This window comes from Octodon degus, unplaced genomic scaffold, assembly GCF_000260255.1.
Source record: "Octodon degus isolate 3935 unplaced genomic scaffold, OctDeg1.0 scaffold00104, whole genome shotgun sequence".
NCBI classification, from domain to species: Eukaryota; Metazoa; Chordata; class Mammalia; order Rodentia; family Octodontidae; genus Octodon; species Octodon degus.
In genome coordinates, this window is record NW_004524680.1 from 1,745,789 (window position 1) to 1,758,057 (window position 12,269).

Sequence of the window (12,269 nt, forward strand, 5' to 3'; positions counted from 1 at the left end):
CTGGAAGGACAGGCTCCCCCGTCAGTCCCAGGCAGAGGAGGGAGGTGGGCTGCCTGGGGCAATCAGTTCTGCACTGTACCATTCCCTTGGATCACAACATTCTGGAATGCCCGGAGCTGCTTGGTCCAGGCACAGGTATTTCACACAGTGCAAAGGTCACTTTTCTTTTCTATCTCAGGGCCTCATGCATTAGGCCAGCGCTCTATCACCGAGCTATGTCCCCAGCCCACAAAGGTCTTTTGATTAGACTCCATGTTGCTTATCACAAATTTCAGGTTCTGGAATCCTACACGGGGCCACACAATCACCAGGTTGGGAACTGGGATCCTGTGGAGCCTGGTTTGCCCTTCCCAACTCTAAGTCTTGCGCAGGCTTTGGACACCAGCAAAGGATCCCTTGAGTCCCAGTGAAAGGTGCAGGTGTAGCAGTCACAGGCAGCTGCCAGGTCAACTCTGAGTTTTTGGTGTTGGAGGCGTACAGCTCTGCGTTTTTAAAAGCTCACAAGGGTGCTGGCCCTGCTCAACACTTGCAGATCCTCAGCTGGAACCCCATTGGGGCGCGAACTCTGCCTGCCATGACCTTCCTCCTCTCACCTCCTGGTTCCTGGGCAGAGCCCATCTGCCTCCGTCTTTAGTCTGCACACTCTCTGGGCACATTTCTACTTTACAAGTCACTTCCGACAGCTGCGAGGCCCCCAGGTTTCAATCACCAGATGATACAGCATTTGCCCAGGACTCGCTCCCATGCCACCAAGAAAACTCAGGCTGAGCTGGGGAAGACAGCTTGGCAGTCTTACCCACCTGCGTGGCAAGCGCAAGGTCCTGAGTGCCATCCTCAGTACTGCATGCTGTGCTGGCCCCGGGTCCCTGGGTGTTGCCATGTTGGCCCCCAAACCAGGTGTGGTGACTCACGCCTGTAATCCCAGTGCTGGGGAGGCTGAGATAGGAGGATCACTATGAGTCTGAACTGCGTAGCAAGACTCCTATCGAAAGAATAAAAAAACAGGCCGAGGAGATGGCTCAGAATAAGCGCTTCCCTGGCAAACGCAGGGGCCTGAGTTCAATCCCTGGATCCGCGGGGGGGAAAAAAAAATCTCCCTTTGGGGCTGGGGAGATGGTTCAGTAGAATAAGCACTTGCCTGGCAAGCGCAAGGGCCTGAGTTCAATCCCCGGTTCCACAAAAAAAAAAAAAAAAAAAAAAAAAAAAAAAAACAAAAAACCACAGGCCATGATACTGCACTAACAGTGTTAGCTGCTGGAAAACAACATTCGTTGGTCTGAGGTTCTTCGTTTGTCCAGCCAGGAAGTCCTTGGGGTTCTACGGGGGTAAGTGTTCTGAACAGCCGTGCACATCCTCAGACAGAACCTCTGCCGGACAGTTTTGAGTATCAGTTGCTCACGAGAACCTGAACCAGTTCTTCAATTGTACTCTTCACCCAGGAACAGTCTTTTCTAGGAGCCAGTGAGCGCGTCTGCAGTTTACAGCTCACGACAGGCTGGTCTCTGCTGCACAGCCTGGCTGTGTCCTTCTTGGTGACTCCTTCCCACCCCCACCTTCGCTTTACTAAGAAACGGCAAAGAGACCCATGTTAACTCAGGAGGCTGCAAATACGAGGGAAAGAAAGGGGCAGATACACTAAAAGCTGACACTTAAAGCAAGAAATTCTCTTGTTCATAATAGGAGTACTGGGTTAGAGATGTAGCTCAGCAGTATAAGCACCTGCCTGGCAAGCTCAACATCCTGAGTTCAATCCCTGGTATCATAACAAGCAAATAAACAAAGAACCATAACAGTAGTATTAAGAGCAAAAACTGTTAAGTTTTGTGCTACCCCTTGGGGAGAATGCTTAAGCGCAGTGCCTTACTTCATTTTCATGCTTTGCTGTCTCTCTAATCACCATACTAGTGTTCAAAAAGTCTCAATTCCTTACCCCTCCTCACACCATTTAGCAGGGTTCTAAGGATCAGCTCAAGACTCATGAGAAGCTGGGCATACTGGCGCATGCCTATGGTGTTTTCAAATCCCACTGGGCAATATAGCAAAGCCCTGTCTTAAAAAAACAAACAAACAGGGGCTGGAGAGATGGCTCAGTGGTCTAAGGCACCTACTTAGAACAAGCTTGGCAAAGCATCAGGGACCGCAGTTCAATCCCCCAGCACCACATGCCGGCCGGCCCCGCCCCCTGGTGGGCTGAGCTGGCCACACACACACACTACTGTCTCTCTCTCTCTCTCTCTCTCTCTCAAATAAAAAAAAAAAAAAAAAAAAAAAAAAAAAAAAAAAAAAAAAAACTGGAAAGGGCTTGGGGATATAGCTCAGTGGTAGAGTACTTGCCTAGCAAGCATGAGCCCCAGAATCCCCCCAACAACAACAACAAAAAGGTGGTGGTGGTGGGGAGAAGGCAAGTCATACCTCTTGACTTGGTAGGATCTGCATAGGACAAGAAAAGTAACACTTAAGAGTAGGTGGTGCCAGATAGCTCAGTGGATTAAAGCGCCTGCTTAGGCAGACACAGGGAACTGGGTTTGATCCCCGGTCTGCTGTGCTGACTGCACCCCTGGGGCGCACTGAGACAGTGAATGAGACTGAGCATGGTGGTGTGTGTTTATAATCCCAGCACTTGGGAGGCTGAAAAACAGGAGGATCACTCCAAGTCCAATCTGTGTAGTGAGATCTGTACTAAATAGATTATAATAGAGGTGGGGGAGATGGCTCAGTAGAATAAGTGCTTCCCTGGCAAGTGCAAGGGCCCGAGTTCAATCCCTGCTTCTGCCAAAAAAAAGAGTAGATGGTGTTACATATGGCTTGGGTTTAGATGTGTCCCCCTCAAAGCCTCATGCAGTGATAGGCTGGGCTTTCTCAGAGGGGGCTGGATCTAGTGTGTGTGGCCAATTCTTGTTGCAATGCTAAGATTAAAAGTACAGGATTACTAAAGTGGTCCACTGATTTGGCACCACCAGAAGCCTAGGCAGTGTAAAAGGGGCCGAGAGACACTGTTGACATCCCTTGTAAGGGGCTGGGGAGACAGCTCAGTAGAAAAGTGCTTGCCTGGCAAGCTCAAGGGCCTGAGTTCAATCCCTGGTTCCGCCAAAAAAAACAAAAACAACAAAAATCCCTTGTTGCTTTGCTGCCTTCTGCCCACCATGAACTGCTTCTTCTCTGTAAGCCATGGGCCATGCCACCCTGCCTTGGAGCCAGGCAATTACAGGCTGAAAGCTCTAGAAACTGTGAGCTAAATAAACCTTTCCTCCCTTCACTTGTGTGTGTTGAGTATTTTGTCTCAGCAACAAGTAACTAGACAGGTGGGTGGTGTTAAGCTTTTTTAAATTTTATTTTATGTGCTTGGTACAGGATCTCACTATGCAGCTCTGACTCATCCTCCTGTTTTAGCCTCGCCAGCACTGGGATTACAGGCGTGCATGACTACACTGGCTCAGCACACCAAGGGCAGGTCCAGAAGAGCATGTGATACCAGGGATCGAACCTTGGTCCTTGTGCTTGCCAGGCAGGCACATAGAGAGCTGAGCTATCTCTGTGGCTCAGGTAAGATCAGTCTTTTAGGAAAAGGCCTGCCCTGGGTGAGGGTGCAGCTCTGTGGTACAGCACTTGCTCGGCATGCACAAGGCCCTGGGTTCCATTGCCAACACCAAAAATTAAAATACCCAAAGAGACTCATTAAAGATAATCATGCACCCAAATAAGGACAGGGAGAAAAAACTGGTGAAGGGTCTTTAATATGGAGGGCAGCTGTACATCTGGATGAGATGAAGAGAGCACGCCAGGCTCTCTGACCCAGCGACGTCTATAGTCTGTGAGGCCTCTCTTGCCAGATAAAGCAGCAGCAACAGCAGCAGTGTCCTCTCCCGGTGGGAGAGGATAGTGCGACAGCCACCCAGTTGGTGTTGCACCCAAGTTCCTGCAGCCCAGGCACAAACACCCAGCTCACACCTCCCTGGTCACAGCAGGTCATGTTGATCCCTTTTGTGCTTGGTGCAGGAGCTATGCACCGTGGAAAGGTTCTCACTGGAAATCAGCCTGGGAGTCACCAGGTTAGGGTGACATCCGCCCTCTCCCTCTCCTCATGCTGGGAAGAAGCTGTTCCTGCCAGCGTGGGCTCTGCGAACGTGCACCCGAGTGACACAGTAGGAAAGCACTGATCTCCTTACTGAGCCAAGCTGTGAGCTGGGCTGGACCCTGAAGCCACCAGGGTGAGGCTGCGGCCCTCTGCCTTCCACAGAGTCTCTCGGCTTTGTGGGTGAGGTCAACCCAGCAAGGCCTCCCAACTTACAGGCAAAATCGTCTGTCTCCTCCACCCGGCCACTTCCTCGCTCCTCGAGGTGGCGGTGGATAGACAAGAGGCATTTCCAAGTACTTCATTCTGAGAGTCCTCTCCAGAGGGAGGGAAACAGAAGCCTTCTCCTGCCCCCGGAAGCAGAGGACCGCAAAGCCCAGCCCTCCAAGGTGGCCAAGTTCTCTTAAATAAGCTTGCCTTTCCATTTTCTTCTCTGGATTATTTTACCTATCCATTTATTTATACAAATATAAAATATATTTATATAGATTTATATAATATACTCTTCTGAGGCGGAGCGAAGGACAGCGTCAGGCGCGGAGCCTCTCCGGCTATTTACAGATGTACTGGTCAACGATCTCAGTGCACTTTTTGCACTTGACGAAGCAGCACCAGTGGAACCGACAGTGGCAGCGCTCCACCTGGACGCTCTTGAACTGGTCGTAGCCACGGCCACAGCACATGAGCTCACAGCCGTCCATGCCCTCCGAGGTCTTGTTGCACAGGCGGCCCTGGGTGCCCAGGGAACCCGTGGTCTCATTGCGCAGGCAGTAGTCTGGGCTGGGGTCCACGTAGACCAGGTCCTCCGGGGTGGGCGGGTTGAAGCGGCTGTTGACCAGCTCCAGCTTGCCCTTGCGGGTGATGCGCACAGCGGCCGCGCTGTCGTACTTCTCCTTCAGCTGGTCTCCCACCTTGCGGAATTCGGCCAGCTGGAGCCAGCAGGTCTTCAGGCTGCAGGACCCTGAGACACCATGGCATTTGCAGGCGACATCGGCCGTCTTATACACAGCCTGAGGGGACAAGGAAGAAGTGAATAAGGAGGAGACTCCTGAGGGACAAGGTCAAGACCGCGGCTGTGGCTGCCATGGCCAGGTACACGGCAAGTACGTGCAAGGGTCAATGGTGGAGGTAGCTTTTCAGGGTAGAGCAGGTTCTCTGCTGCTTGGGACGAGAGCAAGTAACAGGAGCAACACACAGAGCAGGAAGACCATGCAGTGTGCCCTTCCAGGAGGGGACTGGGGCACTTTGCCCATTGGCATTACCCATTTCATGCTTCATGGAATAGATTACAACAAATGTCATTTGTTTTGCAGAACCAGGGATTGAACTCAGGCCCTTGAGCTTGCCAGGGAAGCACTTATTCCACTGAGCTATTTCCCCGGCCCCACAAATGTCATTTTTATAACCTAATTTTTTTTTTCCTTTTGTGGTTTCGGGGATCAAACCCAGGGCCTAGTCCATGTCAGGCAAGTGCCCTACCACTGAACTACACCCCAATCCTCAAATTTACTTCCTTACTCTTTCCTTCCTCCCTTCTTTTCTCTTCCCTTCCTTTCTTCCCTCTTTCCTTCTTGCCTGTGGGTCTTGCCATTTGCCCAGGATGGTCCCAAACTCCTGGAATCAAGTGATCCTCGCTGCTGAGTCTCCTGAGTATTAGGAATACGGGCAAGCATCACCATATCCAGATCAAAATTTCCATCATGTTCAAAATCTCAGACAAGTAAATGTAACCCAAGAAAATGTGTCATGTGTTTGCATAATATGAGGCACAAGTCAGAAAAGAAAAAAATTAGTTGCTTTCAGACCTTAAAGGGGGGGTGGGTGGCGCACGATGAGATAGCTCAGTGGACTAAGATCCTGCTCTGGCAAATGTAGGGACCAGGATTCGATCCCCAGTCCCACGTGCCACACTGGCCCTGCCCTTGGGCACAATGAGTGGGCCCCACTGAGTCTAGGCATGGTGGTGCGTGCATGCCTGAAATCCCAGCGCTGGGGCGGCTGAAAATAGGAGGATCACTATGAGTCCGAGCTGTGTAATGAGGCCCTGTACCAGATACATAAATGAAAAACAAAATGCAACACCGGCATAGTCCCGGTTAGCCCAAAGCTGCCTCAGATCCTTCCAAATCCCCCAGCACTACACGGTTCCTTTCCTGCGCTGTCATTTGGTAATGAACCCTAGAATCCTCAGGAGCCTCCAGGGAGCCATCACATTAGTCAGCAAGGCCGAGTTCTTCTAGCCCAGCATCTCAAGACTCAGCCCTTGCAAACAAAGGTACCTGCAAGTCACTGAACCTCAACAACGTGGAGCGGAGTGCTTTGAGCTTCGGTTATCCTAGACTGAAAGGTAACAGCAGGAGCAGACCACAGAGCTGCCCCCAGAGTGCTTCTCAAGGAAGGCACGCCGATGAGCTGTGTCGGGCACCCCTGGCAGCAGGCCCAGACATGCAGATGGCGGGATGAAAAATGCATATCTGCCTCAGAACGTTTTCCTGGGCCACAGCTATTGTCACCAACCAAGTCAGGATTCATTTCTCAAGGGTTTCTCTTAGATTTCTTTTCAAGAGTTCCCAGATTGTGTCTTTATTCAGTGCTAAGCAGAGACCACTGCAGGTGTAAAAAATAGCACAACCATCATCCGCTCATAGAAGCCTTGTCAACAGTCTTGATCCCCCCCATAGAGAAATACTCCCACTAACTTATGGCTGAGAGACTCGGTCTAGGGAGTCCCAGTAATGTGTTCAGGGCCACCTGGGAGGGAGCTGGGATGTGATCATGCCTGTATGCATCTTGGGACTTCAAGGTGGCTTTGGGAAGGGGAGAAAGGAGGCCCCTGCCCCAAGGTTAGAAGCACTGGCACTAGGCCTGGCAGCTCCAGGCCCGCCAACACAGGAACTGATACCCGTCCCTGCAGGCACTTGACAGATGGGAGAACAATTATCCTTCTGGTCCAAATGCCCCAGGTCTGAGCTGTGGCCTGACGCCCCCCTGGAAACGGTCCTTGTTTTAGAGCTGGATGGCAGGCAGCTGTTGCTGCGGAGAGGAGGAAGCTTGAAGGGTCTACAACTGTGTGCCTTATTACAAGGGGAACAGAATAAGCAGCTCCACCGGGAATAAATACTCAGGAAGATTTAGAGAAAGCCAAATTAAACCCAGACTTCATGGGGTAGGGCAGGAATTTCAGCAAAGCAAATCCCAGGGAAAGAATGTCACTATCTTTTGCTCTTGGGACATTTTCCCATCCTTCTACTATGAAGACACTGTGGAGATTGCCATACGTGTCTTTTTTGTTTTTTAATTTTATTTATTTATTTATTTATGTGTGTGTGTGTGTGTGGCCAGCTCAGCCCACCAGGGGGCGGGGCTGGCTGGCATGTGGTGCTGGGGGATTGAACTGCGGTCCCTGTGCTTTGCTAAGCTTGTTCTAAGTAGGTGCTTTAGACCACTGAGCCATCTCACCAGCCCCACCATATGTGTCTTTCTCCATAGTTTTCTATGGAGCGTATCTACATAAGCTCCTTTTGTAGGAGAAGGTAGAGGGGGCACTTTGACTTGAAAAATAATAAAATGTGGGACGCAGGGTGTAGCTCAGTGGTAGAGGGCTGGCCTCGTACATGTGACCCTGAGTCCCCATCCTCAGCACTGAAAAGCGAAGCTGAAAAAACGTTTCAATCCTCGGTCTTTCTCCTGACAATATCCTACGTGAGGAGCATGGTATCTGACAGGAATGTCATGAGGATTAGGTACAATGCTTTTATCTGAAAAATGCTTAGAAACCCTTGACTGACCAGGCAATACTATCACCCCTGAGCTTGCATCAGCATCAAGGAAGGACCCACCAGAGGCGCTTCAAAGGCTAAGAGGAATTGCTGATAAAGTGGGCTTAAGATTTACTCTGTGGCCACAATGTCAGATCCCTGATAATCAGCTTTTTGCTTTTCTAAGAAAAAAAAATCCGGTCATAAACCAGGGGCCCAGGTTATTCTCAATACCCACCGCCCTCCAGTGTGCCCCAGAGAATTCTCTGTGGAGGTGTGAGGTGGACAGTGAAGGCCCTTGGCCCCAGATGGTGATTGATGGCTGAGGCCTGTTCCCTGGAGGGAAGAAGAATCAAGAGGGATAAGGGTTCCCACCTGGAGCAGACAGAGGTCGGGGAGAGATAAAGGGCTCTTGAAAGGTGTGGAGACCAGAGGAAGGGGGCAAAGGCGGGGAGACAGACAGAGGAAGCCAGGGAAGGTGTGGAAGTGAGAACCACGGCAGACGGGGGGACTCTGCCTAGATAAGGGCCAGGACAGACACACAATGAAGGCAACAAAGCGAGAAGCGCCTTGGTCAAGACTATGAGGAGAAGGGAAGAGTCAGTGTCCCTGCTCTCTCCTCAGGGCCTGCAGCTTGCAGGAAACAGAGCCTCCTCCAAGCTTCAGGGGCCACGTGGGAACCTCTCTGTTCAGTCACGTGTCCTTCCAAGGAAGACACAGTGGGGGTGCTTCAAAGAAGCCCAGGTGGGCATCCCTGTCCTCAAAAAGAGGAGAGCAGGGTGAGGAGTGCCTCATGAAAAGTACAGAACGCTCTGCTGAAGTGCAAACAAGGGAGGGACTATGGGGAATGGGAAAGATGTCAAGAGTGAGGCGCTATTTGCGCTGGGACCTTGAGGCAGAATCTTGCTGCTTTGCTCAGCTGGTCTCCAACTCCTAAATCATCCTGATTCAGCCTCCACAGGAGCTGGGCCTCCAGGCGCCCAGCACCACGCCCAGCAGCCAGGATCTTGAAAATGGATAGGTGGGCTCTCAGGAGGTAAGGAGAAGGCCTTAGCCCTTCTCCAAATTTTCTTTCTGTTCCTCGAGCTGGACACCAGATGAACTGTCACAGAGAGGTGACCTGAGGAGACAGCAGCTCCGCAGAGGCCCAGCGTGAAGTCAGCTAGCTGTCTTCAGGCTTTCCATTCTGCTTTGTACCAAGGTAACCGCAGATCAGAGCCATGACTAGAACTCCTCGTGGCTGGGCATGGTGGCGCACACCACTACCCAGAGGCTGAGGCAGGAGGACCACTGTGAGTTCAAGACCAGCCTGGGCTACAAAGTGAGCTCAGGGCCAGCCTGAACTGCATAGAGAGACCCTGTTTCAAAATGACAAAGAAAAAAGAACTCCTACCATCGCAGCCAGCTCTGACCAAACAAAACTAGCTTCTGAATATAGGATGTGGTGCTGAGTCTTGGTACTGAGCCATATCTACAGAACCTCTTAATTTTTTGTTTTTTTTTTTTAAATTTGGAGACAGGGTTCTGCTAAGTTGCTCCATTGCCTAAGCTGTACCTAAACTGTTGATCCTCCTGCCTCAGCAGAGTCCAGCGATGACAAGTATGCACCACCATACCCAACTGCAAATGACCAATTCTAATTTCTATTTGAGGGAGGTCACAGTGTGCACGGTGCTACATATACACGAGTATACCAAGTCCTGTTAAGCCAGTATCACGAGATCCCTGATTCGCACAAGGCGTGTCCAAGTTCATTTACTTTTTATGCTCCCATAATACAGGTGTTGATGTTGTAAACTGATACATAAATATAAAAACAAACAAACAAAAAATACTTGTATCTACATCCTGTAGCTGAACTGCCAGTGAGCCTTTCTGAGCTGAAGAAACTGCTATTCTTATTCTTAGTTTTCTTTGGTCTCACTATAGCCTGGGACCCAGAAGTAGGTGCTATGACACAGCCCCGAGTGGGGACAACACCCCAAGGAAGAAGCTTGTAGTGCTTGCTGAGAGGCCTTTTGCCTGTGCTCGGACCCCACAGCACTGCCCCACCTCCTGTCAACCCTCGCTGCAATGAGGGAGAAGACAGCGTGTCCCGCAGAGCAGACCACTGTGGGACAGACTCGTGTTCAGAGAGGACCCTTCTGAGCAAGCTGCAGACAGGAAAAGGATCCACTTTCTGGCACATGGCAAAGGGACGTGACAGGAGGTACACTCTGCAAACACACAGAACCGAGCTCCCTCCCCACAAGCCTGTGCTGTTAACTCCTGAAACCGTCTCAGAAGACCGTCACCTCTTCTGCGAAATTGGCAAGACACTGCTCAAGCCCTGAAAAGGCAGTTGTTTTTTTCACACTCCCACTTGTTTAAAGACTCCTAGCACAAAAGTGCGCTTGCTATTAGCACTCAACTGTGCTTCCTGCTTATGTACAATAGCAGCTCTTAAAAGTCAGCTCTGAGTTTACCTGAGCCTTTAGCAAATCGTAAATCCTGCATCGGGCCTAATGGTCTGAACTTCTTATCTATTCCAATTACACAGGAGGGTAAAGCCAAGAACTCCACAGTACTTTGTGTGTCTGGAGGGGTGGATGTCCCGCAAGTATAGAAACGCGACAACTGAGAGCTGGCCTGAGCCCGCAGGCCTGTACCTTACCCTTCGACCTGCTTCATTGTTCTGCAGGTTCATGAGCACACGGCCCTGCTCCTCTGACCCCTTGGCATAGTTCTTCTCCCGCTCCCGGGCATCCACAAACTCCTTGGCAAAGCGGTAGCCGTACTCCACATTGTCCCCACAGCCACCCCACAGCCAGTCCCGGGGCAGGTCCTTGGGCCGTGCTGTCCGGCTGCACCCACACGTGGAGAGCTCACCCTCGCGGCAAGCCCGGCTGATGGCATTGACCACACCGGCAGCACTCACGGCATACGTGAAAGCGGTCTCGCGGCTGCCTGCAAGAGACAACAGGGGCAGTGAGAAAGGTCGCCTGCGCTGGGGCAACAGTCCCTGGGTGGGGAGCAGCACACACAGGAGCCCTTCCCTCTGTGCGGCTAAACGGTTAGAAATTTTCCTTTAAAACAGGCTGAAGAATTGCTTCCCTGGCAAGGTGCAAGGGCCTGAGTTCAATCCCGGATTCCACTAAAAAAAAAAACAAACAAACACAACAACAGGCTGAAGCTACTCTCCTTCTCCCTGGAGGTCTGCCCTACCAAACCGCATAGTCGGAGCAGTCCATCCAGGTCGGGTCTACACTGTGATGCAATGCATACCACAGTCCCAGGAGGGACGCTCAATGCAGGGGCGGTGGGTACCCAGGAATTTGTGGACCCGGCAGGACCAACAGAATGAAAATTAAAGGAGAAGCCATGCGATCAGTAGTAGGAACCTGCACGCTGGCTGGATCCCCTCCCCCCAGATGCAATTCCTCACCATTGCAGGAGCTATCCATCGTCCCTTCTTGCTTTGCCATTATCTAGCCAGACCGTGGCAGAGGCCAGGGATAGAAAGTAAACTAGAACTGAAAGTCCAGAATAACTCAAGCTGTTGCCTCGCTCTGACACAGGATCACACTGCCCCCCAACTCAAGGAGCACCAGGTGCCTCACTGGCTAGGATTCTTTCTACTTCTGACCCCAGGCATAGCCCCTCTCAATGTCCAGATCATTTTCCTGTAGGAAATTCCAGCTACCTTCCTTTTTGTTGTGCTGCAAACCACATCAATACTTACAAGATGTTTTATTTTATTTTATTTTATTTTTCTTTTTTGTGGAACTGGGGATTGAACTCAGGCCCTTGCACTTGCCAGGGAAGCGCTTATTCCACTGAGCCATCTCCCTGGCCCCTATAAGATGCTTTATGTCAGTGAAGATGTTCATTAAAAATAAACTCAGCCTCCAGGCAAATGCAAGTCAAAATCAAAACAAGCCACTATTTTGCATTCCCTGGGATGGCCATAAGCAAAAACACAGCTAGTGACAAGGCAGGAAGGATATGGGACTCTCTTTCTCCTGTGTTGCTGAAGTGACTGTCAAATGGTGCTGCTACTTTGGAAAACCTCAAAAGCTTAAACAGAGTTCCCATGACGCAGCCATCCACTCCAAAGTACTACACACCCAAGAGAAATGAGAACACACGGCCCCAGAAAACTGACCCATGAACTCACTGCAGCACCACTTATAGTCAAGAGTGAGCTGGGCACAGTGCTACAAAGTGGGACCAGCACTTGCTAGGCTGAGGCAGGAGGATAACTATGAGTTGAAGGCCAGTCTGAACGCCATGGCAAGACTCTCTCAGAAAACAAAAACAGGGCTGGAGAGATGGCTCAGTGGTCTAAAGCACCTACTTGGAACAAGCTTGGCAAAGCACAGAGACTGCGGTTCAATCCCCCAGCACCACATGCCAGCCAGCCCCGCCCCCTGGTGGGCTGAGCTGGCCACACACACACA

The 12,269-nt window shown here is 51.0% G+C and overlaps 1 protein-coding gene across 1 annotated transcript in view; it reads right to left on the reverse strand.

The window, feature by feature from the left end:
• Positions 1 to 3,731: 3,731 nt before the first annotated feature.
• Wnt5b (Wnt family member 5B) overlaps positions 3,732 to 12,269 on the reverse strand; it is a 15,327-nt gene continuing 6,789 nt past the window's right edge. Inside the window, exons 4-5 of the mRNA XM_004638854.2 lie at positions 10,484 to 10,776; positions 3,732 to 5,082 (exon numbers count right to left, since the gene is read on the reverse strand). Coding sequence (XP_004638911.2) covers positions 4,624 to 5,082; positions 10,484 to 10,776 — 752 coding nt within the window. The 3' untranslated portion in view covers positions 3,732 to 4,623. The remainder of the gene's footprint in view (positions 5,083 to 10,483; positions 10,777 to 12,269) is intronic.